Genomic DNA, 26,092 nt, shown 5'->3' on the forward strand with positions numbered 1-26,092 from the left:
TCGCAGTCGTAGACCTGCATGCGCGCCGCTGCCCTCCGATCTGACAGCGGGCGGGAAGGTGACGTTGGGACGGTGCGTGACTAACGCAAGCACCGCCCCCATGTGACGCCACAGCCAGTACAGCGCCCGCCACAGTGGGGAGTGTCGGGGTGCACAATGCGCCTCCTCCCCTCGCTAGTATCCACCCCGGAGCCGCGGCAAAGGTGTAAAAGAGCCACATGCGGCTCCGGAGCCGCGGGTTGCCGACCCCTGATTTAGGTGATGACGAAAATATGCAAAGATTGGGCTTGACAGGCTCTTACCTCCACTTGGGCTTGAACTCTTCCTGATCTTTGGGATGTTTGAGCTTCAGGATGATCATTTCGTGCAACTCTTGGAGGAAGGACCCCAGCCCAGCCTGCATAAGGAAGGCATTGAGGAGTTCTGTGTTCTCTGCAGTGAGCTCCTCTTTATAGGCTGCACCAACCTCTGCGAAGGGATCCTGGAAGGTAGATGGTAAGGAAGAGAGACACAACAGCACTGTTAGGAGCAGAGGGGGAAACAGAGAAATGAATCATCAAGTTATCACACACTTTCCCCCACTTTGTCCTTCCTACCCTTTTCAGATGCAGCAGCTGTTCGGATTTATAGCTCGAAAGGAGCTGCCACAGTGCAATGGTGTGCTCAAGGTGACACTGGCTCAGTGCCTGAAAGAAACACACAAACATCTGTTTTTTGAAAGAGAGTTACAAGTCAGAACTAGTTTTACAAAAGCTATGAAAGACAAATTTAGAACTGGGATGGGGAAGCTTAAAAGAACCCATATATAAGAACTTAAGCAAAAACAAGTTTTGTGGCACCTGATTTACAAATTCAGTACATTAGTCTTTAGGCTGTCATAGGGCACTTGATTTTATGCATTTTTCCACTGTAGCAGACTAATACAACTAACCCGCCGTAACTATAAGCAGGGAAACTGGCAAGAACCAGGTAACTGAAGCAATCTTGATGAGAAAAAAATCAACTAAGTAACAAGAATGATTCAATAAAATAAGTCCCATCACTTGCAGTGCACTCTCCTGCATCACTTGTGCAAGAGTAGGGACTGAATGCAGAACTCGTACTGAAAGTTGACCATTGCTCATCATCATCCCCAGCACACATCCTTCTAAGAATGGCAAGAAGGGCTGGGCATATTCCCAACTCTTGCCATACTGTAAGCCTCTTTTAATTAAATGTGTCTCAACACTGGCTGCACTAAGCTGTTCTAGGGGACTGCAAAGGGCTACCTGAGAACATGTGCCTGCGGTCACTCCTACCTGAGGAGCAAAGATAAATTATGAAGAATATGGGGTAGGGAGAATGGTAGCTGCCTTCCTTGAACTGGGGGCAAGTGATAAATTTACTATTTTAGTCTAGCCTGGTTTACACTTACCCCATAGAGACAAGTTAAGGCCCTGATCCCCTGCACTCACCTTCAGCACGTGGTCATTTGTCTGACTGCCCATTTGCAGGATATCTTCAACATATTCAGTCAAAGTCATCTTTGAGTCTCCTCCAGCCTTAGCCAGGAATCCTAAGGTTATTTCGGTGACAGACAGCGCTTCACAGATGTCACTGTAGGATAGCAACTTCCCACTGATCATGCCAGTTGTGGAATTTGGAAGAGAAATCTGTAATTCAAGGGAACAAAAATCCACCAGAATACATTCATCACTGCTTCCTTTTGCTTTAAAGAAAAGATGAGCATGCAATGCAGGCAACCCTACAGGATATGAAACAATTATAAAACATAGCCAAATGCAGCATAGGCTGTCATAACTTCATGTTCAGTCTCCAGAGAGCAAATATAGTATAGTGTTGGACTAGGATCAGGAAGACACAGGTTCAAATCCAGAGTCTCCCTTATCTCTTTACCATGAAGCTCATCTCAGAAGCGTACCTGGCTCAGCTTACTGTTGATATCATTGAAGAGATGCTCATAGTTTTGCTCATGTCTGTACACCAGGGTTGGTATGCCCTGTTAGGGAAGAAAGCAGAAAATATCCCAGTGAGCAGAGCTTTGCAATAACGTTCTCTGGGATGAGAGATGGATCTTACAGGCACCAAGAAAGCTAAGTGGCAGCATCACGATCATTTTATACATACTTTCAATGTGATTAAGGGCTTCCCCTGTAGGAATCTACTTGCAAGTTGCTGCTCAATTTTTTCCAGATCGAATTCCTGGAGGGCCTCCCCTCCTTTCTTCATGCTATATTGGCAGTTGGACAGGATCAATGGGATCAAGTCCCTCTCCACATTGTAAGCAATCACATGCAGATCTGTCACTTCAGCAGGGCTGACAGAGTATCTGTTTAGAAGGGGAGGGAGAGCACAAGAATGAGAAATCTTGCTCTGCTGCTGATTTAGCAACATATAAGGCTATCTGTCACATTGCAAGAAGAAGTGTGGATTCTAGCAGATGCATACACAGGCATACCTTATGGCATCTGTTGTGTATCCTTCTACGGCATAGACAAAGTCATTGTGTAAGCCAATGAGATAACTAGCCAAGGCAGTGGAACAAAGGCCTAGGCCACGTCGGCGAGGCAAAAGGATCTCAAACTCACTCTCCAGGGTTAAGTCAGTATCACAATAACCTTCGGGAAGTTTAATTTCACCTGCAATGGAGGAAGGAAACATCAGTGAGCAACAAGCTCAGACCACTGGTGAGTGCTCCCCTTTTCTTTTTGATCATTTCTGGCTTTTAAAAAAAATCATCATCATTTGTTGACTCCAATACTTTCTGAAAGCCAGAAGCAAGTCTTGGGCATTCTGGATGAACAAATGGATCATGTTACATCCTACCAATTAATCTCTCTATGTTAAAGGGAAACGAGTATTGCAAAGGGAGAGAATACTAGAAGGAATAGTTTATTTAGACTTCAACAGATAAGGCTAGAGAGTTTCTTTCAAAGTTAAAAAATAAAAGGCAAAGTTTGGCCTGCCATGAATAAATAAGACCAGATCTTCATCTGGTTGATAGCGGTGGATAAAAGTTCAGTGTGCTCTGTTTCTATTTACATTTTTGAAGTTTTATAAGCAAAACTCTGTATAAAAATTATGCACATTTTCTAAACATATTTTCCAGTCTAACAGAATGCATTTAGTACATTAAATTTAACAATGTAAACTGGCAATTTACCGTGGGTTTCCAAGGATAATCTCAGCTTGTTCCATACATCCAGAAATATATTCACTCTGTTTTTCATAAGATTCTTGAATTCTGCAGAAAGCATACTGCAAGTCAAACTGCAAGTCAAGATTGTGAAGTTCTGTAGCTCTTTCTAAGAGTGCCTCAAGCACAGTTAGATCTGTTACAAAGAATTAGAATCTAAAAGCAGCCTTGTTGGAGGGGTCATCTAGTTCAGCATCCTTAATTGTACTTCTATTGTGTCCATTATGCCTATATCATGTACTTTGATTGTACACAATATGTCCAAAATCATAAAAGTGATGGTCTCCCCAGGAATCCATTTGACTTTCTCCTTTGGGCATGCAATGGGTATAGAGTGATAGATATGCTGTACACAAATTAACAAACTCTCCTGTCATTGGGGCTGTTTTGTAAGTTTAAAACTTGGTGTGAATCACTTGCCTTAATGCTATTTATGCTTTGCTAACTTGATCTATGGCATGGCAATCTCACCTGGTGAAGCCTTGTTGAGGAAATCTCTAATTGTTTGGTATTCCAGCTCAGAAATGTTCTGGAAGCTCTTCACCAAGTCTTTCTGCAGGGCCAGAATTTCTGGCAAAAACTTCACCAGCTTCAATTCAGCTTCCTAGAAATGAAGCAGAGTAAGGCAAGTCAGACTGAAAAGGTTAAAGATACCTGAATTAAACCTCCTCCTCTACACTTATTGAATTACTTTTTCTACTTTCTGCCAGTTTTTTAATAGGATTACATTTCCACTTGATAAGTAGGAAGTTTGCTGAATTTGAAAAAGCATTTCCAAGATATGTTATGGAACAGGCCATACATTTTCTTGATGTAATAAGTATTGAAGAACATATATAGAACATTTTACACAAACTTTAGTTAGTAGTAGTGTTAAGTGAAATAGAAGCTTTTATACTGAGCAAAAAGAATGCTCAAAGGTTGTCAAATTAATCAATTTCCCCATTGTGATTTATATTTTAATGGTGAAATTGGGATTGATCAAAATCACATTAATTTTTGAAAGGAGTCATTTTTATCTTAGGGCTGTGTATTAAAATTTGACAACCTTTCTTCCCCTCATATAATTTTTTTCCACTCATTAGTTGTAAATAAACTATGAGAAGTTTTGATTAGGTAATAGTGCAGTACCATACAAGTCCTTTCCTAACTCCCCAGAATCCTATTTTTATGTATCATTTAGCTAGTTAAACCTTTGGAGAATGTGCTCATTAAGGAGCCTCAAGTGATCAGGTAAAAATAGTATTTGAGTGAGAATAATAGTACAGAGTGAGAATAATAGTACAGATTAATTATCTATGATTTTAAAAAGGTCAAACCACCTGCATTGTTTGAAGTTTATCAGCTTTTGACAAGTAGTTGACAGGAGAGCATCTGTTCTTAAGATCAAAGTGAAAGGAAGATGCAGGGCTGTGTATTGTATTACTTCCTTTATTTATGAAGATTAGCTCACATTCATTATGAAGAGCGGCCTGCACTTTAGTGCCTGCGCTTTGGTTTCTGACTCATATACCCCATGCCAAGGCCACTGATATAGAACTGGACATGCTCACCTTTTGCAAAAACTTCCACAAGATGGGCACCATTTCCTTGCCATCTTTCTGCTGGACAACATGCTCCAGGTGCTCAACTGAAATCTTTTTCCTGCAGCTCCACATCCTGGAACAGTGTACAGTGCTGTTGCTGGGTAGTTCAGACAGGAAGGTTGCAGGGTCGCCATATATAATTTTTGCTATTAAGTTGGAAGCCATTGTCTTATCTTCACTGATCTGTTGATTCACATCCAGAAGTGTTTTATCCAGAAACTGCATGGGTGTAAAAGAAAGCGAGTCATTATAAGAAGTGGCCTCTTTCTAAAAAAGAAAACAAAAGCCTCCCACCATGTCAGGCATTCTGATAAATAGGGCATTGTGTTTTACAAATATTCTTAAGTAAAAAAAATATGGTAGTTCACTGATTTTTTTGTTCAATAAGCAAGTAGTAAAATGAAACATTATTAATGTACCCCCTGCCAGGGATACCATGAAAAAGAACAGAATAGCACAAGTAAAATTTGGTGTTATAATAATAATAATAATAATAATAATAATAATACAGTGGTACCTCGGGTTACATATGCTTCAGGTTACATACACTTCAGGTTACAGACTCCGCTAACCCAGAAATAGTACCTCGGGTTAAGAACTTTGCTTCAGGATGAGAACAGAAATCGTGCTCCGGTGGCACGGCAGCAGCAGGAGGCCCCATTAGCTAAAGTGGTGCTTCAGGTTAAGAGCAGTTTCAGGTTAAGAACGGACCTCCGGAACGAAGTAAGTACTTAACCTGAGGTACCACTGTAATAGTCTTTTTTATGTGATAGTGGAATTTCTGAAGGACAAAGAGCTTCCAGCTTACGGGTGTCCACTAACTATGAATATATTCCAAAATCAACAGTTAAGCAATACCTTTCTTGGGACCCATCAAAATGTCACAGTTTTCCAGAACTCTTCATCATTTTTGTGAAGAACACAAAAGCTTGCCACACTTTTGTGACATTTTGGTTGGTCCCAACAAAGGTATCGCTCAATTGTTTAAAATGCCTGATTTCTCCAAGGAGATAACACTGGAGATTTTGTGTTTCACTTTATTTAGAAATATAAAAACAGAACCTAATTGAACCAATCGGGCAGGCCCCTTCTTAAGATGAAGTGGTATCACTTCTGATTCTACTGGAGCAATGAAAAGTTCTGACCTTCTTTTCCTTATTTTTGGAAGGATTTGAGAAACCCTTTCCATGTCAGTCTCCAACAATACAGCTCTCTAAAAGTCACCAAAAATATGTTTGCCAGTAAACAGAATACTGGCTAGGTTGGAGCAGATTTAGCATCAATGTCTCAGTTCCATAACCTGCAATTATGTTTGGCAACTGTGTTAGCATTCACTAATCTAACTTCCATTTGAAAGGCATTTAAGAAGGCAAGGAATAATACAGAGAGGTTTTATTGGAAGTGTAGCTGAAGTCCTTATCCATGTGTTCATGTTAAAGTAATTTATTGCGCTAAGTGAAGAGAGCTCCAGTGATGGCAGAGCCAATGGATGAGTGCCATGAAAGAGGTATCAAAATCACCTTGAAAGTAGATTATGTTCTCCAACACATAGCTTGGTCTCAGAGGGCAGAAGAGCCCTGAAAATCAAAACCACAACTGGGGCATCTGTCTTGGGAGATGTATATATGACAATATTTGGAGAAATATTTCTCCCTAAAAGTACACATATGTGGAACAGATTTTAAGAAGGAGAGACAATTATTGTTAGTGGCTGCTCATTATTAGATCTTTGGGCGGGGGGATGGTCTTTACAGCTCCTTGATCCCTGTTTTGAAATTTAAGGGGAACATGGCAGGAGAGGTTTTACATGCCAAGGACAATATTGCCATGGATTTTTACATGTGCAACTAATATAGTAGGGGCATACTGTTTCATTTACATTTGTCCTGCATATTTTCATTAAATCAGATTTTTAAAAAATGAGTTTCTTATGTTGCTAACATGCATGGTAATCTCTTCCGAAATATTATGCCTATTTGCACTTCATTGGCTGAATGTTATTGTCTCCCTTGAGATGTAGATCCAATCATATCACACTCAGCACTCACAATATTTCTTCTCTACATATTCAGATATGCTTCTGCATAAACAGGTAAAATGCATGTTCAGTGTTTCACTGTAGTCATAGGCATACATCATTGTACTGTATATCTGTTACATGGCTTAGCAATGGAATACATATGATCCATTGATCAATAATTAAATCAGTGTACTGTTAGTGATGCACTTTATTTTATTTACCTTTAGTTCTGGAAGAACAACATTTCGAGCAACAACTCCTTCCCAATCATTTCTGTACTGCTTCGTAGAGAGTAGACTGTCAGATCTCCCTGCAAAAGAACATTTATTGTGTGTCATTCCCCTCTCTCTCCTAGCATGAAGTTACAGTACAATCATACCTTCATGCAAAACTTGTGTGATTTCAACCTTGTGCAGGTGAAAGCCAGCCAGCTGAATTTGTGCAAATTAAGTGCACACAAGGCGGAGAACTTAAAAGCTCCCTTTGTGCATGGTTTTCCTGGACCTGAAAGAGCCTTTAAGCTCTATGCCTTGCTGACCAGGCTCTGGGATGCTCTTGTGCAAGTTTTTAAGATGCTCTCATGAGATCTGACAGGAAGTTGGATGGCCTCTGAGATCTCATGAGGGGAGGGAAGTAGAGCCTTCAATGTGGAGTTCCTCAGGGTTCAATTTTGTTCTTTTTGGTGTTTAACATCTACATGAAATGTAGGGGTTATTCAGAGGTTTGGGGTATATTGTCAGCAAGATGCTGATGCCACACATCTCTACTCCTTTACATGTGCAAGTGTGGCAGTGGATGAGCTGGACCATTGAGTTGCCTTGGTAACAGACTGAATGAGAGCCAACAAACTGAAGCTCAATCCAGATTAAGACTGAGGCACTGTTAGTGGGCTGTTCCCTAGACCAGATGGATGGGAAGTTGCCTGCTCTTGTTGGTGTTACACTCCCTCTGAAGGTGCGGGTATGTAGCTTGGGGGTACTTCTGGATTCTTTGCTGTCGCTTGAGGCTCAGGTGGCCTCAGTGGTATGGAGTGCCTCCCTTCAACTTTGGCTGGTGGCCCAGCTGTGCCCCTATCTGGACAGGGACAGCTTAACTTCTGTACTCTATGCTCTGGCAACCTCAAGGTTGATTACTGCAACATATTATACGTAGGGCTGCCTCTGAAGATGGTTTGGAAACTTCAGCTGCTGCAGAATTCGGCAGCCAGGTTGCTCACCAGGGCAAGACAGTTTGAGCATATTACACTGGCTGTTAGTTAGTTTCCGGGCTCAATTCAAAGTGCTGGTTTTGACCTATAAAGCCTTAAAGGACTGCAATACCTCAGTGACTGCCTCTTGCCATACAAACTGAGCTGGACCCTGCTATCATTTTCTGAGGCCCTTCTTCATGTGCCTCCTCCACAAGAGGTCTGGAAGGCGGCAACATAATGATGATGATGATGATCCCAGAGCCCAGAGAGCAAGACAGAGAGCTTAAAAGGGGTAAGGCCCACTCAGCATGCCTGCTCCAGAAGGTAAGGATGGTCGCATGGGGGTGGTTCAAGTACACACTTTTTGCATTTACACACCATCCCCAAAATGTAATCCCTGCACAAGATGTGATCATACTGAATTTAGGATGGGACAACTATGTAAAGTGGGCAGTCATTTAAGATTATTTGCAGCACTTCCTACAACATAGTCTTAAAAACAAGGTGCTTTTAAAAGCAATGTATCTATATGACCGTTCATTACTACTACATCCTATAATTCTTTGCTTTATCATAATCAATATTGCAATTCAACCCTACATAGCTCTGAAAGGGACTTTTGCGACAAAATACAGAACAACAAATAATGCCAACTGGGCCACTGCTGCTGCCACTACCACCTTTGAAATACAATGCCGAAGTCTATCCTGCGGGTTTTATCACTGATTTATGTAAGCAGCCACATGCTGCAAGATGCTCTCCTTACATTGGCCTGTCTGTTGGTGAGGCTCCTTGAGAAGGCTACAAAGAATGAGATGGACAACATTGGTGGTTTCATCAGCACTCTTCCCAAGAGTATTCTTCAGCTGCTCCAAGTCCTTATGAATATGCTGCATGAGAAAGCTCACCGGATCCTGAACTGGTGGCTTTATGATCTGTAGTAGGGACTTCAGTAACAGAATGCAATATTCAGAGCAATCAATGTGCAGTGCTATTGCAAGACATGCAGAGTACCAGTCAGACAAAACCTGAATTTTTGCACAAATCCATTAAGTGATCTTTGCATATCTTTATAGTAAAGACTCTTGGCTGCAATTGTGGGAACTAGCATCTGCTATGACCTCCCCTTACATAACCCGAGGAGACTTGATTTTTCAAGTAACTCAGTTCTGAATACCGTATTTTTTGCTCTATAGGACGCACCCAACCATAAGACACACCTAGTTTTAGAGGGGGAGAACAAGAAAAAAAAATCTCTCCCTCTCTGCGCAGCGCCCCTTCAGCGAAGCGGCAGGAGAAACGGAGCCCCTTCCATTTCTCCTCCCGCTTCGCTGAAGGGGTGCTGCACAGAGAGGGAAAGCTGCGCAGCGCCTCTCCAGCAAAGCGATGCCAGGAGAGCAAGAGGGATCGGTGCGCACCGATCCCTCTTGCTCTCCTGGCTTCAGCGAAAGCAACACGAAGCCTCCAGAGTGCAGCGGGAGCTCCCACTGCACTCCAGAGGCTTCGAGTTGCTTTCGGCTGAAGCCATGGAGCCTGCATTCGCTCCATAAGACGCCCACACATTTCCCCTTAATTTTTGGAGGGGGAAAAGTACGTCTTATAGAGCGAAACGTATGGTAAGTCTTCATCAGCTCCCTCCCAGCAATGCATATCCTGTAGAATCGTATGGCAATAGTTTTCTTTTAAAAATACCTGAGGATTTTCTGTGGCTCCCAGAAGTAATGCCAAATGAGTGAGCAAGCGAATCAAAATTAAGACAGCTGGTGACATCTCCCTCTCAGAGGCTATATTGCCTCCCCTTTTTTCAGGGTCTCCAAGAACATGGCCAGTTTGTGTCCTATCGTGCTCAGTCCTGAATGGAATAATGCATAGTGAAAGTGCATGCTTGCTACAAAAAAAGAGATTTAAGATCTATGATTTGCAGACAGTGTGAGCCAGTAATTGCTATCTCATGGGATGATCGATCTAAGGTTACAAAAGGCAAGGATTCAACTTATAGGGACATACTGGCATAGTTTGCAAATACCACTAATTGAAAACTTATTAATCAATAATTTAATTAGAATTCCAAGAGTTGGAAATAAAAACCTACAAAGTTTTGTGAAATCCTGGCAATGCCATGTGGTTGTCACCTCCGATTGGCTCATTACAATCAACACATCGACCAGTTTGCATAGGAAAACCACACTGGAAGAAAGACAAGAGCAAACATTACAACCAAAGTAGCTCAACCTATGTGGCTCTGCTTACCATGAAGTCCAACTGACCCATGGTCAAGATATGTCTCCCCTTCTCCAAGTGTGTAAGCAACTGTGAAAACTCCCAGCAGGATATAATGCAAAGAGAAAACAAATACAGACAAAATACAGCACAAATAGCAGTTAAGGTGATAAACTTGATCAAGGACATAATTAGTGAAAGCTCTTACCTCTCCAATAACACAGGGGTGGCCATTTCGACATGCTAATTTGAGGAGGGAGGGGAAAGTAGAGTCAGCATAATGGTACAGTGAATGGAACACAGAGCTACCCTAAGCTACACTCTGGCAGTCTTCTCTTACCCTCCATGTGTTGTTGGATAACTTAAAACCATACCCCAATTTACAGATAGTTCCCACTCCCTCCCTCTCTTCCTCCATTTTATTATTTACACTCTGCCTGAGGACAGTTGCTAAAGAAACCCGAAACCTAGCTGACGTATCCCCTCTCACTTTTCTCTCATATTTTATATATCCATGCCTATAGCAGCTAAAGTTGAAACCTAGGATGGGCATGACAAGTAAAGAGCCTATTGGATTGGTATATAAAACCCAATGTCTTTATAATTGCTCATAACACAATTGTACATTATGTGGTCTGAGGCAAGTAATCAAAATATATTACTTGAAATGCATTTGCTGGTTGGTTGGTTGGTTGGTTGGTTGGTTGGTTCTTCCATCCCTCTGAACTTTACTCCCCAATCCCTTCCATAGTATGGAATGATATGCTATTTATAAGATAGACGGGCTAGTGCAGTATAATTTGACTAAAGAATATGGTATCTGGAAGCAGCAAGATTTCATGTTCCTTAATTTTCACTTTCTGGAAAACACCTCTGGAAAAATAGCTCTCTCTAGCTCACTCCCAAGGCTGAACATGATACTTACTATACCAGGTTAAGCCTTCTGTTTTCAGACACTCCCTAGCTTGAGCAACTATGTCTTCAGGCATTGTTGGAAGAAAAGCTTTCTGCAGAGAGAGGGTGAATCAAAGCGATATTACTACAACATACAATGGAATATTTTCTTATGACTACGACCAAATTGATTCAGAGGACTTGTTAACAGCTCACTCATTTGCTCAAGTAACCAAGGAGGACACATCTGAGATACTACAACAGGAGTAGCCAATGTTGTGCCCTCCAGATGTTGCTGAAATGCACCTCTCATCATCTCTAGCCAATGTTGGCTACCACTAAAACATGCTGGCCACTAACAGAAACATAAGTACTTAAGATCCGGCCAGTGGTCCATCTAGTCCAGCATCCTGTTCTTACAGCAACCAAAAAGATGTTTGTGGGAAGTCTGCAAACTGGACATGAGAACAGCTGCACTCTGCCGACCTGAGATTCCCAGCAGCAGCTGTTAAAAGGAATACTGTATCTGACAGTGGAGGTAAACCAGAGAAATGGCTAGTAGCTGTTGATGGATTTGTCCTCTATGAATTTATCTAATGCAGGACGAGGGAGACAACGAACTGTATTCCAGAAGTGGCTTTTATTTAATCTGCAAACTTAAATATAATGTGGAAATTAACAGTTAGGGAAACATTGTGAAACTAGAATAAACTGCCACATGAATGCAATCTTAATGTTTTTATCAATGTGCTCCTTTAATTCTTTTAGCATCCTTTACTGTCTGCTTGTTTGCACTTTCTTTTGCCAATGTTTGTGTTCCTTTTTGTTCTCTTCATTTGAACAAGCCTTCCTTTTTTTAAAAAAAGACAGCTTCTTGCCTCTTAATTGCTTATTTGCTCGTTATTCACACTGATAACATTGGCAGTTCGACTCCTCGTGATGGGGTGAGCTCCTGTCCCAGCTCCTGCCAACCTAGCAGTTCGAAAGCATACCAATGTGAGAAGATAAATAGGTACTGTTGTGGCAGGAAGGTAAATGGTGTTTCCATGCACCCTGGCACTCGTCATGGTGTTCCGTTGTGCCAGAAACGGATTAGTCATGCTGGCCAAATGACCTGGAAAAGCTGTCTGCAGACAAATGTCGACCCCCTTGGCCTGAAAAGTGGAGATGAGCACCGCACATCATAGTCAAATTTGACTGGACCTAACTGTCCAGGGGTCTTATAGTACCTTTCCTGATATGTAGTATATACCCCAGTTGAGCTTCTAACTCCCAAGCATTTTGGAGTGAGTTGAAATCACTTTGCCTTTCAACCTCTTTTTTTTAACCAATCTCCTCATTTTGGTGAAATTTCCTCTTTTGAAATCAAATGTGACCGCGTTGGCTCATCTTGGCTATTGGCCATTTATATGCATGCTTAGTTTAATAGGGCTATGGTCAATCTCCCACAACACCTACATCTTGCATCAGGTCCAGAATGCCGCTCTAGATTCATGGCCAACTGTTCAAAGGCACATTCATTTAGGGTATCTAGAAATGTTACCTCATTGCACACCGTCAGTTCCTCCAAAATAACACAATGGGAAATGCAAGTAAAGCAGTAATGAGTGCAGGAACTGATGGGAATTGCAAAGGAAAACGGAAGATTCATTTCTTTACCTGCATGGTACAAGGTGAGAATGCCAGATTCCTTAAAGGTTCAAGGATTCGATTCTGGCCAGACAGCAAGACAGCGGCAGTGTGAATTGCCATTTCAATCACTACCCTCTTGTGGCTGGAATCTTGGGGGCTCAGTGCCAGTGAGGGGGGATGGTTATCCATCAGAGATTCTGCAAATCTCTCCAACTCTGGAGAAGGAAGAATGTTGGAGCTCTGGATGAACTCCTTGATAACATCACGTTGCTGAAATAAGAAGAAAATTATTTCACAAAAAGTAAGGTGAGATTTGTCAACTAGACTCACTTCAATGGATTTTCAAATGAAAGTTGGGGGAAACGACAGCCTTTGCTCAGTTCTGTAATTGATATCCTAAATCTTCCTCTCTCCTAAGGAAGCAGCACTTGTGCACAAGGCAACATGCAAACTGGCACCAAGGCAAAGACATTTACCTTCTGCTTTGGATGAAGACTTGGCTCCTTGCATCCATACAGAGATGTGAACTCTCTGAAGACAGCCAAGAGAAAATGAACAGCCAGGGAAGACTTGGAGCCATTACTTTCCTGAAATCAGAATGTGGAGAGGAGAAGAGGGCAGGAAAGAGAGATTACCAAGAGTAAAACTTACATCTTTAGCCAGCAGCAGTCATGGATATTAGTGCTGGGCATTGCAGAAAACAAAAAAGTACCAGATCACAAATATTTTTAAAAGTGCATTGGTCCAAATATATCTATAGAATATATATGTGTGGCCAAAAAGGAAACAAAAGGCACAACTTTGTAAAAGGTTTCCTGAAACTTCCAATTTGGTAGTCAATAAGGTCCTATCAGCTATAGCAAACATATTTCAGTTTGCCAAATTTCTCCCTGTAGGTAGCCCCACCCCAATATGGAACACGATATATAAAAGCACACTATGAAATGGCACTGTGAAGAAAATCAGCCACTAATAATGATTTTATAGTAGAGTCAATGTTTCTAATATGACATGCAGTACACTGAAGCTCAGATCCTATTTGCTAGCCTTAACATTCCAGTCAATGCAATAAAGGTTTGCAATCTGATAAGCCCTGGGAGAGAGTATCAGAATACAGCTTGGGACAATTTAAATATAAGTATGAAAACCACTTTAATACAGCCCAGATCTAGAAGGAAAGAAGGAATGGAAAATCACCAGAAGCACATGAAATCCTAAATGCTACATGTCAGGGAACTGCCATCAGTACTGGAGGGAGAGAGCAAAAGCCAGAGGGATTCCAGAGGGCGTCCAGGGATCGGGAGAAGCAGCCCATCTTCTGGGGAAGAGAATCAGCGTAGCACCAGTGGAGAAGGGGGGCAGGTGGGGGAAGTGGCGAGGCGGTCTCATGACTCCTTGCCTGGGACCAGCGAGGAGATTAGGGGTCCTCCGTTGCCCACGCCCTCCCTCCGCAGAAGGCTTTCGCGCAGAGAGGGTAGGCGGAGACTAAGCGTCAAAGAACTTCTTTGCTGGAAGAAGTTTAAGAAACGCCCACTCACGGATTCTGCCAGCGATTGAGTCAGCCACGGGTGAGTGGCTGTCCGGACAGAGGAGGTTCACTTTGGCAGCCCAGCCAGGTGTTTGCACCCAGCCAGGAAGATAGGCACCTGCTTACGCACGAGCAACCCCCTTAGGAACCATTACACTACAGAATCAGAGACAGTCCTCTTTATGTCAATATGGAAGAGCTGTTTTGGCCAGAATTAAATAGCTGTACCTTCAAGGCTGCTGCAATGCCATCCACCTGGCATTCTATCACTGCTTTTCCCAAAGCATCACGCACCACTTTATAGTTCTTGCCATGTACCAGGAACTGATCAATCTGACTGGACTGAGATTTCTGAGGCACAGAGTACAAAAAGTCAGTTGTTTAAAGCCTAAACACTATATAGCATGTGATACAACTGAATATCAGACATGAAAACACTGTTGCTTAAAAAAAAGAAAAGAGGGCATGAGGTTGGGGGGTGGAAGAAAGCTGAGAGGAGGGAAAGGGACTCTGCTCTTCTATTATAGCAATGTGTAAAAACCCTAATAAACCATAGATAAGAAATAAGCAAACATCAAAGCAAATTGTATGAATATCATATCACTATGATAGGATCCATGGGTCATTCAGTATGAACTCTTTGGTACAAAGCAGGATTCACTATACTTAAAAGCATCTCTGAAAGATGCCCTTGTCATACCTTGATTCCATTTAATCACTATCCTCTCTGGGCAAGTCATCACATTCTCAGCCTAAGCAAAATACATTCGTTTAAAAAAATAAATCCCCCTTAACATACACACCATTTGACCATTTCTACTTTATCCAAACTAGTGCCCAAGAATTAATAAGATGGTGAGTGCTCAAGATAGAGCTGTACTACCTGTTGAATTATTTCTGCTGGAAATATCCAGTTAAACTCGGATTCATTAGAAAGTCTCTGTGTGAACTCCATCCCATGTTGTTTAGTAAGTGTGCGGATAAGGTAAACTCGGTACCAGTCATTTTGAATCTGACTGCAGAACTGCTTCACTTTTTGCAGGTAGTGTTGCTTCTCTGTTTCTTGACTACTAGCTGGAGAGAGAAAGGAAAAAGGAAAATGTTTCTGAATTATGCTAAGCTATTAATACCCAACATGTTTCTGTGCGCTCTGGCTTCCATCACGGTGCTCCGTTGTGCCAGAAGCGGTTTAGTCATGCTGGCTACATGACCCGGAAAGCTGTCTGCAGACAAACGGTGACTCCCTTGGCCTGAAAGCAGAGAAGAGCGCCGCACCCCATAGTCGTCTTTGACTGGACTCAACCGTCCAGGGGTCCTTTACCTTGACCCAACACTTTCAGAAGCACTGAGAACAACAAATATCATACAAAGCTTTGCATTCAAAAGAGAGCACAAATCTACTGGTAGGAAAAAGACAACTACAGAAGCACAGAACCAGTATTTCGTTTTTCTGTTAAATATGGACACAAAGGATAAACCCATCCTGTAATTCATCTAGCGGCAGGAACTCTTTCATACACCAGTTATTTGGTACATATTTTATTCCGGTTTAACAGAATCCCACTTGCCTGAAGTTCCATGAAGTTCAAAGAGCAGCTGTGCAGCCCTATCCATACACAGGCGGGTGTGGGCCACTCCCTGCAAGTACTCAATGGTGACTTCTTGAGAGGTTTCATGGCTGCTCCTGCTTTGCTTTATGTAGTTTGTTAGGAAGCGTCCATCTTCTCTCAGGCAGTTTGCCTTGCTTTTCTCTGAGGAGGCTCCCAATTTCTCACACATAGAATCCTGAAAAATGAAACATAATGTTTTCCAGTTATTGCTCACCATTGCTCACCATACCAATCTTTGTTAAATCTATTGAACGAAGCATTTCTTATTACTGCGTGCATTGACACTGCTAGAAAATAAAGTGCTCAGGGCTTTTCCACATTTCCCCTTGTCCCATGCCTAGAAAGTACAGGTCCAAACAGTTTTCTGTTTGTCTCATGCTTTGTAGGCACAAATCCGAGAAGTTCTGCCTTTGCCTTGCCATGGAAAAAGAGCTCTTTGGTGCTAAATCTGAACAAACAGCAATCTGCAGAAAACCCAGTTGCTGTTGGTTCTGATTCAACGCTAAACTGTGGGTTTTCCCAGGGGGAAGTGGCAAATGGAGGTGTGGATAAGCCATTAGTGTTAAGTTGTGGGTGAACACATCAGACGACACAGTAATTCTTCAAATAGCTCTTGTTTATTCACAGACCCAGAACAGAACTGAACTGAAGGGTTCAGCCAGCCTGCTTATATAGAGCTCCACTACAACACAACAGTAACAACTTTCTGTAACTATCCAATCATTGAATGTCTCTTTCAATTCCTTATTTGCATATGTGGACCTGAGTGAAAACTATCTACAGTATCCCCCCTGCTGGCCCAGGGTGAGAACTTCAGTACATAACACTTAGTATTGTAGGGAGAATCTTAAGTGACCCTAGTCATCCACTTCAGAAAGCAAAACTTGCAGAGGCATCAGAAACCTTGGCTGGGAGGACATAATTATTTGATTTTATCATGCCCATATTGAAGGCTCTAAGGAATGGCTTCCCTTTCAGAGGCTTTGCTTTTACCCTTCTTTAACCAGTCTGGTTAATTAGGCAGGGAAGGTTTTCCTAATTGTTCTTTATTCAAGTTTCACTTAAGTGGGGGAAAGGGCCACATGAGCCTTAAGTACTAAGAAGCATGCCACATATTTCCAAATATTCCTCAAGCAGAACTCACTTGGTCACAATGAGGCACAGCAGCCTGTTCACTCGTTTTTCTTACTGTAGCTGCTTCTCATTTTTCCACAGAAGACAATGGACCGCTGCAATTTATTAGACCAGATAGCCAAAAAAATCTAGTCTAATCAGTTGCTCTCCTGTACATGTATACAGGCAGAGCTGACCTTATAGATGCTGCATCTCTGTTTCTGAAAACCCACATAACCTGAGACTATGGCAAAGCAAAAAGAAACTGAAAGTATACAGGGAGCACAGCACAGGTCTTACAGAAACCTTCCTCAATCTGGAAACTTTCAGACAACGCCCTTTGTCCCTGACAATTGGGTCATGCTGGCTGAGGCTGATGGGAGTTCAAAACATCTGGAGGTACCTTGAAAAGTTATGGGGAAAATATACTTACCTCAAGGCAGCTGGCAAACAGCGTGTACAGTACTGTCTTGTCTTCTTTGTCTAGGTTACATATTGATTCTGCTTTCGATAAATATTTTTGAACATGGACTTTCACATCATTGAAACTATAGAAAAAGAGAAACCTCGCCTTATTAATGAACAGGCACATGCTTTTCTATTCTAAAAATGAAAGGATACCTCCACTATCAGAAGTATGCATTCAGATGAAGTTGTACAACAGGGCTAAGGGGGAGAGCCTTCAGAGTTTCAGAAAAGCAATAGCTGAACTCATATGAGGACCACTACGACATCAAGGAAATCAGAGCAGGTATCAGTGGGGTGAACACTGAAGGAGAAGCAAGGTATATAGCTCCCAATTTGCACGTCCCAGATAAAAGTCCCTTACCTGTATTTTAGAAGCAACTTTAGCACCACAGAACGGATTACAGGGGTTTTATCCACCACATCATTAAAGGGGGATAGAGTTTTTGTGTACACACTGTAGTCATTTGGACCTAAAGAAATAATGAAACATGGTACAGAGACATGAAGAAGTCAATACGTTCAGGGTAGGGCAAATTGCTGGGAGCACATGAACATACCTTTCAAAGCTGGCTTGTGAACAAACAGGAGGTTCAACAGCTCTTGGATCACAGCTTTTGCTGGGGGCTCATTGTCTTTGAAACACATAGTAGAAACCAGCTCTATGAAAAAACTGTTGCAACACTTGCGGAACCGGGTCATTTTTTTAATGGCAACACTGTGGTGGTGGAAGAGAATTGGGGAGAATTACTTATCTAGTCGACTGCAGAACTTGCATCACATAGTTTGTGGGCAATGCTAAAAAATGCAAGGCCAACAGAGTGTTATAAGCTGGACCTACAAATAAGGTCAAGTTTAGGGGTCAATCCAACTAGCCATGCCTTCTTGCAGGATACACCATTTCATTACACATTGCTATGTTTTGAAGGGTTGCTCCTTAAGGCATTTTTCTAAAGGTTTTATGTACTTCTGCAAACCTTGGGGTTCCCCTGAACCTGTAAATTTCACCTTGTTGTGTGTGCATTATGCCATTTTAGCTACCCAAAGATCGTCCCCGCTCCAACAAACATTAATAGAGGGAATGATTAAATCCTCAGAAATTAAGGGCCAGAAGCTGAAATTATCACCAGAACTACCAACTGCTGTGGGATATAAATGCAATCAATCCAATCAATAAGGCATTACCGGATCTCCTCAGATACTTTGGGAGAATAGTCATCTGGTAGTTCAACTTTGCAAAATGGACAGCACATCTCTCCTGGTACCAGCCGTTGTTTTATGCATTGATGACAATAAACATGATCACAAGGAAGGTGGACTGGCTCCCTAGGATCTTCCAAACAAATTGGACATGGCCTCAAACCATAACTGTGAATATAACACAAACATGTATGTGGGTTTAATGTATATTTAATTATAGCTCACTGCCCAGGTCAGCGACAAGGAAACAGGCTTAGGAGCTACATGAAATTCTTTGACTGTTCCATTGCTGTTCTTGAGTCATCATAAGTGCCTATATATTTTGCAGTTACTGGCATCCTACCCAAGATGCCTGCACACCAACTGCTCCTTTGACTATGAGTTGGCAGGTCTCAAGGCACACAAAAGGGATGGGTGCTGCTGCTGACATGTCTGAGGCAGTTACAGCAGGGTGGGAAGTAAGTAAGTGAGGAATGGGAGGTGTGCAGGAATACTACTAGGCAGAACACGCTTACTGGGCAAAATAGCAAGATGTGTATGGGGTGTGTGTGCTGTTAGTAGCCAAGGGGAAGGTTGGGTTGGTCCATGCAGTCTATACGGCATGTTCCAAAACATACAAACAATCATGGGGTTGTACTCTTAAATATAAAATGTATGGTGTTCCATCTGTCTAAAGCTCCTCCCAGTGGCAGAGCTTCAAGCTCCGGAAGGGGGGTGGGGTGGAGAGAAGGCGGGGGCATGGCTGGCACGCGTCCCAGGGGAGTGGCGTGTGTCCCGGGGGCGTGATGTGCTGCCTGTGGAGGCGTGGCGCCCAGCGCAGGGGGGAGGAGCAGCCGCAATGGCACGCCACCGGGATCGTGCCGCTGGGGGCGGTGCGCTCCCCCCGCACCCCTGTTCCTCCGCCAGTGGCTCCTCCTGCAGTCCCTGCCCTCTTGGCATCCATGCGTGGGCACTGAAGCTGGGGGTGGGAGCAAAAGGCAAATGCCTCACGACATACCCAACACCTGTCTGTTGCTGTGGCTGAGCGATTAAGAAACTACTCCTGCTCTTTTACCACTGGTTTTTTTTGCTAGGCATGCAAAAGGTGCGTGGGGCTATATTACCCCTTCTCCCTTGTACTCTGCCCTGTTTGGTGAGCCACTCCCTCACAGCAGATCTGTAAGCCCTGCACAGGGAGCTATGTGAGTACTGTGTTAAGAGGACTCTCATTTCTTCCATTTGTGCACTATGTTCCAAGAGTGAGCATGAAGGGACTTGAACCACTGCTTGCAGGTATGCCTGAGAATTTGCACTAGTGAGGTCATTTGGGCTTGGTAGTGGCATTTCTCTCCCCTTCCTAATCATAATGAGTACAGGATTACATAGCCTGCCCCCAGTTCCAGTATCCAAGGGGAACCGAAAAGGCACTCTCATAAAATGGAATGGGCTCATCCCAAAGGCATTACCTGCAAAACACTGAACTGGCATCCTCCTTGCACTGACATAGGATATCCATGACTGCACAGAATGTGTTATGGGTTTTAATGTCTGAACCCCCTTGAAAACACTAAAAAGAACAAAAGCAATAGTATCACATTCCAAAAGTGAAGTTTAAAAGTATAGGAACATACAGATAAAACTATCCTGTTCCACTCGGTTCTAAACACTTATCACCACAGTAACTACAATAACACTGCTCTGTTATGGTCTTTGTGTTGAATGCTTTTAATACTGGTTTAGATACAACAATTCTCATGTTTTATGTTATTTGCCTTCTTGAATTTTTGATGATGTTGATGCTCTGTGTTAAAAAAATAAAATAAAAAGGATGTTGCTTACTTCCTTAGTACAATAAAGAGATGCTTTGCACCAAGTGAGAATAGAGTTCTTACTTTTCCAAGGCGCGAGGTGAACTTTTTTACCAGGTTCTTCACCTCTGGAATCTGCATTTCCACTCCAAGGAGCACATGTTCCACGAAGAGGGAAAGTGAGAAAATCCTATTCCATTGGCTCCTGTGTTGAGGAGGAAGTCCAGAATTAGACAACCTGCCCAGCTCTTCAAAAGAATGTTTGCGCAAAAATAGCAACTTGAGAAAACATGTGACCATTTTTGAGGAAGATGTAGCCTGGATAGAAATTGCAGGTGGATGAGGTGGAATTACAGTTCACCTACAATTCAATAGCAAATAAATTCTGCTACTGAAACAGGTGGAATCTACAGGTTGTGAGTGAGATTTATTGAGTAGAGAGGCAGGCCAATGTAATAATCATTCAGTATATCAGGAAAGGCTTTCTGGCAAAGGAGGCATAAAAACCAAATGAGGGACAGGAAATCAAAACGTAAACTTGAATATTAATCAAGGCTGCTGGCAATCTCACATAGTTCTACCCATCTTAAATAAGATCTTGTATCTAGAGTTTATAAGGAAAGAAAGCAAAAGGCTTTGGCCGTCATCTTCCAAATTGTTGGTTTAATACTGGGAATTAATGGTCTATACAGTGGCACCTTGGTTTTCGAACAGCTTAGTTCTTGAACTACTTGGAACCTGAATAATTCAAACCCGGAAATGAATTTTCCAGTTTCCGAACTTTTTTTTGAAGCCGAACATGCTCCGTTCTGAGTATAACTTCCATTTTGAGTGCCACACTTCTGTTTTCCGGCAAGTGAGCAGGCAGCCGCTGCCACAACAACCACCCACTCCTCCAGCAGTCCCGGCGCTGAGTGAGGGAAGGCTGGGCTGGGTGGCAAGCGAGCAGGTAAGGGATGTCGCTGCCGCTGCCGCCGCCACCACCACCCAGCCTGCTCTTGCTTGTAGCAAGTAGAAGCGGGAGCAGGGCTGCTCCGATAGGCAGTGCGAAGCCTCCCTTCCCAGCTGAGAGATCCCACCCCTGCTCCTGCTTGCACACAAGTAGGAGTGGGATCGGGCAGCTCAGCTGGTGAGCGCCTGGCTGCCTTCAGGTGGTGCAAGGGCTCTCAGATGCAGCTTCCGGTCTGCCTCCACTTTCTCTGACCCCAGCAACTATTCACCCCCATTGCCTTCAGGTGGTGCAGGGGCTCTGAGGCTGAGGTGGGGGCTCCTTTAAACTTCTCCCTTGAGGGGAGTACAGCCATGAACCCCTCAATGGAAAGTGTGATGGAGCTTGCACCTCCCCAGCTGAGCAGCCCCGATCCAGCTCCTGCTCCTGTGCAAGCAGCAACTGGTTGGGGGCCCCTACACTACTTGAAGGCAGCCAGGCTGAATAGTTGCTGGGGTCGGGGAAGGTGGAGGCAGCACGGAAGCTGCATCTGACAGCCCCTGCACCACCTGAAGGCAGCCAGGTGCTCCCCAGCAAACCAACCAGAAATGAATCAAAATCACAAGAAAACATAAAACACTGACCCTGACACTAATTCTAATTCTAATCCTAATCCTAACCCTAACCCAGAAATGCTCTTGTTAGATAGTAAAATTCACATTAAATTGCTGTTTTAGGGGTTGTTTTTAAAAGCCTGGAACGGATTAATCCATTTTGCATTACTTTCCATGAGAAAGCGCACCTTGGTTTTGGAATGCTTTGGTTTTGGAACAGACTTCTGGAACAGATTAAGTTTGAGAACCAAGGTACCACTGTACTTAGCTTAAGAGAAAACAAAGATCTCTTTCCAGTCACCTGTAACATATCTAGCATCTCATATTTAGCTAAAAAAACCAGAGTAGAAAGATGATACAGAATGCTGAATAAAATATTTCTCTGCATGTCCTGTCCTCTAACATTCCCAAACATCTTCCTGCCTCAGAAATCCATGTCGACTTAATTTAAGGTCCTCTAGTAAAATCCAGATAAACTCCTTGTTTTGCGGGGAGTTTATTTATTATTATTTATTAACTTTTTATGCCACCCTTCATCTGAAGATCTCAGGGTGGTTCACAGCATAAAAATACAGGATAAAAACATGAAATACATAGTAAAAACAAGAACATTCACATGTTGCTCATTCCAAGCAAGAAGATTGTGTTTGCAAGTACAGTCATACCTCAGGTTAAATACGCTTCGGGTTGAGTGCTTTCGGGTTGCGATCCACAGCGACCCAGAAGTAACAGAACGCATTACTTCCAGGTTTCGCCGCTCGCCCATGCACAGACGGTCAAAATGACATCACACGCATGCGCCGAATCGCAATCCGCGCAGGCACGGGTTACATTTGCTTCAGGATGCAAACGGGGATCCAGAACGGATCCTGTTCATATCCAGAGGTACCACTGTATACAGAACTACAGGGGATGGGGTGGCTGAGTCTGTTTGCTTCAACGCAGATGGCAGCCTGTCTTTGGTGATGGCACCTGAGTCCAACTCTCCAGTGCTTCCTCTACCTCCAGTTTGGTCCATGTGACCTACCTGAGTTCCTGGAGCAGCTGGTCACATCGGGTCCCATTGCTTTGAATGTAGTTTGCTGTACACACAAGTTCAATTGGCATTTGAAGCTTCTTCACCTGCTGCAGCCACGTTTGAGATCTGCAGTTCAACAGTTTTTCTTCCAACATCTCAGTGCAAGCAATTGCAGCAAGCACATCCAGAACCTAAGCAATCAGGCATGAACAGGGCTTTAATACAGACATGGACAATAAATAATAGTAACATTTATTTCATTTTTAAAAATCGGGTGTGAAAAATCAAGTTATGACTCTTTTCCTTTCATTAAGCAGAATAAATAATTCAACTGCCAATCTGGAAAATGTGAGAACCTGCTCTCAAGCCGAACTATGACTATCCACATTCCTAACTCAATAAGCAGATCATGACTCTTCTGTATTAGCCACAATCTTCATAGCTGACTTCCCTGCTGATTATGTCAATAGAAAAGGTGAAAAACATTTCCACTTAGTTTTCTGTTATGGGGTGTGTTTTTTGGGGTTTTTGGCAAAACGGAACAGACACATTCCTTTAGTCTTTCTTTTTAAGATGTGCATTTTATTCTTCACTTGGTAAATTTACATTAAACTTTTTACACCTTGTTTAGTAAGGAATTTTCATTGGAATCCTACTTCATTTGTAAGCTTTCCCTATCATAGATCAATCTAATTCCTGCACTTGTAAGGAGACTGTGGTTTGTGCTGATTGTATGTATTTACAAAAGAGACTAATTATCAGAGCATCAAAGAACAAATAAGATACATAAATGTTAAAGCCTTGTGTGACTTTCAGCAATCGCCCTTAAAAGATATTATCATTTTCCCTAACATTTTAAAAACACACTTTTTCTAGTAGGACTAAAATATTACCACCCACCCAATATGATTCCTACCATTTGGCGATGCAAGAAGCTGTCTCCTTTCTCAATATGTTCTGTGAGAGAATTGGACACATCAGGGTACACAGCAAGAATCCTGGAAAGGTTTTGCAGACGACTCCTAAACTGACGGTAACAAAGATGGATAAAGGGGAGGGGCAGCACCCTCTCTTCTGCATTGGAAGAAGCAGCCTTCATTTCCTCCATACATGATAAGAGAGCTGTCTGCAGCAACTAGAAATTGAAAAACAATGTCACTGGAAGCAAATCTTGTGCGGTAATATCTACAGATTCTTATGTAGATGAGACTTTTATCTTTAGAATTATAACACATTCAAGAAAACTGTTTCAATCATGCATGTATTACTGGGGTAAAATGTATCTCACTCCACAGGTACAGGGACTTTTTCTCACTTTTGTTTACAGCAGTTGGGCGTGTACACTTTGGAGCTAGTTTACCTGAAAACACATTTCATAGTTTAATTTTTGGTGAGCTCGTCTGAACACAGAAGACAGACATTAAACCTCTTTAGATGCAAATGCCTTGCTTAGGCTGCTGTCATTCCAAGAACCACCTGACTGGGGAAACAACTTGTCAGAAACTTCTACCGTAGGGAATTTTCCAGTAGATTGAAGGTAGAGTCAAAATAAAGTAGGAGGGGATATTTTGTGCATTGATCTACTTGCCATGCTACTGTAAAATGAAAGTGAAGGGGAAGAAACCCCTCTAGTGTTGTAATGATTTCAACTCAAAGAAACATCCCCAAGGGTTGGAAGTCGAAATCAAATTTTTAAGTCATCCTAAGGGATAAATACAGGACAGGTGGTTATATGTGCAGGTGTATTTAAGTAGCTACACCTCAAGATCCCCCAGCTGATGCAGTGAGAGAATACTGAATATGGAACAGCTAGGACAGGGAAGTGGGATCAAAATCCTACTTGTTGAGATCTAACAGCATGAGCTTTCAAGCAGTCTGGAATTTTCTTCATTCAGATAAAACAAGTGTGTGCAGTCACCATCTCATTCCATGTCTGTGTGATATTCATCTACTTTAGCCATATGCTGCTGAGGTATGTGTTTCAGTCAAACACTACAGCACACATCTCCTGGGCATTACAACTGGCACACACAATGTTCTAAGCATCTTCATGTCTCATGTTGCGGTACTTACCTTTAGCTCCTTATGAGAAGAAACACCCATTGTCAGGAGGATGAAGTCTCTGACGTAACAGTGAAAAAGGTGCTCCCTCTCTTCCTCAGGGAGATCAGCAATATATTGCCCCAGTGGTTTCTTCTGAAAGATGCTTACAAATCTGTCTGTAGGACAACAGTAGAATTGGAATATTTAAGTTATATGAAAATTTTAATTACTATAGCATCTCACCGGTGCTACTTTATTAAAGCATATTGCTCTATAATTTTCTTATCAATTTCCCATAACACTGGAAACTGCTCTGTTGTTTACAGTGGCTGGTCAAGATTCCCTGCTAAATCTCCTAGACTTTTTAAACTATCTATTTTAATATAAAACCTGGCATGTCAAGTTTGGGCAAAGATTTGAGCGGGGGCAGAACTGTGTCTCATTTTAGCAATGTTTTTAGTAGTCATCAGTACCCCAAATTATTTTTAGCAATACCCCTCAAGCCATAACAAGCTGCTTCTGGCTGTTTCCATATGGGAGGGGACAAATAAACCCTCAATGAATGAAAGTGTTGAGGGGGTCCACAGAGCTGTAGAGGCTAGCCTCACATACTGCCATTCTCTCACACCATGCCCATACTCCCCTAACAAATGTTTGTCAGAGAGAGTTTTCCCAGGTTATAGATGGATGTGTAGAAAGCTCATCTACACATGAGGAGAGACACAAGCCAATCCAGGATCCCTCCTACGGGTAATTCTCTGTGTGTTCCCTCTGGATTCTCACCTTCATTACCAGGGATGTATTGAGCTTGAACCCAAAGATCTTCCAAATAATCTTTTATCTTCCAGCTGAAGGGCATTTCATTGCCAGCACCTGTTGATTTCTTAAAGTAGCTCTGCACCAGAATAGTCTCAGTTTGGGAACTGGGCAAGACACATGTAAATTAAGTTAGCAAGCTAGAGATATCCCTTACTAAGCAGGAAGCTCAATGTTTTGTTTCAGCACTTAGAAAGAAGCAGGTAAAGAGTTATGTTTACCAATCCTTGAGT

At 42.5% G+C, this 26,092-nt stretch overlaps 1 protein-coding gene across 5 annotated transcripts in view; it reads right to left on the reverse strand.

Moving 5' to 3' along the window:
* Positions 1–26,092, reverse strand: part of LOC308470358 (E3 ubiquitin-protein ligase RNF213-like) — a 97,030-nt gene that overhangs the window by 1,929 nt on the left and 69,009 nt on the right. For all 5 annotated transcript variants that reach the window (XM_080993512.1, XM_080993513.1, XM_080993514.1 and 2 more), the window contains 30 exons: positions 25,827–25,966; positions 25,074–25,219; positions 23,917–24,135; positions 23,010–23,191; positions 20,525–20,645; positions 20,099–20,199; positions 18,639–18,821; positions 18,014–18,171; positions 17,818–17,926; positions 17,422–17,536; positions 15,834–16,050; positions 15,149–15,339; positions 14,494–14,616; positions 13,214–13,324; positions 12,765–13,007; positions 11,137–11,218; positions 10,420–10,454; positions 10,084–10,178; positions 9,684–9,843; positions 8,758–8,938; positions 7,024–7,112; positions 4,750–5,001; positions 3,668–3,800; positions 3,164–3,244; positions 2,459–2,639; positions 2,128–2,329; positions 1,922–1,999; positions 1,455–1,652; positions 597–686; positions 303–481 (listed from right to left, as the gene is read on the reverse strand). In XM_080993512.1, coding sequence (XP_080849638.1) covers positions 303–481; positions 597–686; positions 1,455–1,652; positions 1,922–1,999; positions 2,128–2,329; positions 2,459–2,639; positions 3,164–3,244; positions 3,668–3,800; positions 4,750–5,001; positions 7,024–7,112; positions 8,758–8,938; positions 9,684–9,843; positions 10,084–10,178; positions 10,420–10,454; positions 11,137–11,218; positions 12,765–13,007; positions 13,214–13,324; positions 14,494–14,616; positions 15,149–15,339; positions 15,834–16,050; positions 17,422–17,536; positions 17,818–17,926; positions 18,014–18,171; positions 18,639–18,821; positions 20,099–20,199; positions 20,525–20,645; positions 23,010–23,191; positions 23,917–24,135; positions 25,074–25,219; positions 25,827–25,966 — 4,395 coding nt within the window. The remainder of the gene's footprint in view (positions 1–302; positions 482–596; positions 687–1,454; positions 1,653–1,921; positions 2,000–2,127; positions 2,330–2,458; positions 2,640–3,163; positions 3,245–3,667; positions 3,801–4,749; positions 5,002–7,023; positions 7,113–8,757; positions 8,939–9,683; positions 9,844–10,083; positions 10,179–10,419; positions 10,455–11,136; positions 11,219–12,764; positions 13,008–13,213; positions 13,325–14,493; positions 14,617–15,148; positions 15,340–15,833; positions 16,051–17,421; positions 17,537–17,817; positions 17,927–18,013; positions 18,172–18,638; positions 18,822–20,098; positions 20,200–20,524; positions 20,646–23,009; positions 23,192–23,916; positions 24,136–25,073; positions 25,220–25,826; positions 25,967–26,092) is intronic.

This window comes from Podarcis pityusensis (assembly GCF_964106645.2).
Source record: "Podarcis pityusensis genome assembly, chromosome: 2".
Taxonomy (NCBI): domain Eukaryota; kingdom Metazoa; phylum Chordata; class Lepidosauria; order Squamata; family Lacertidae; genus Podarcis; species Podarcis pityusensis.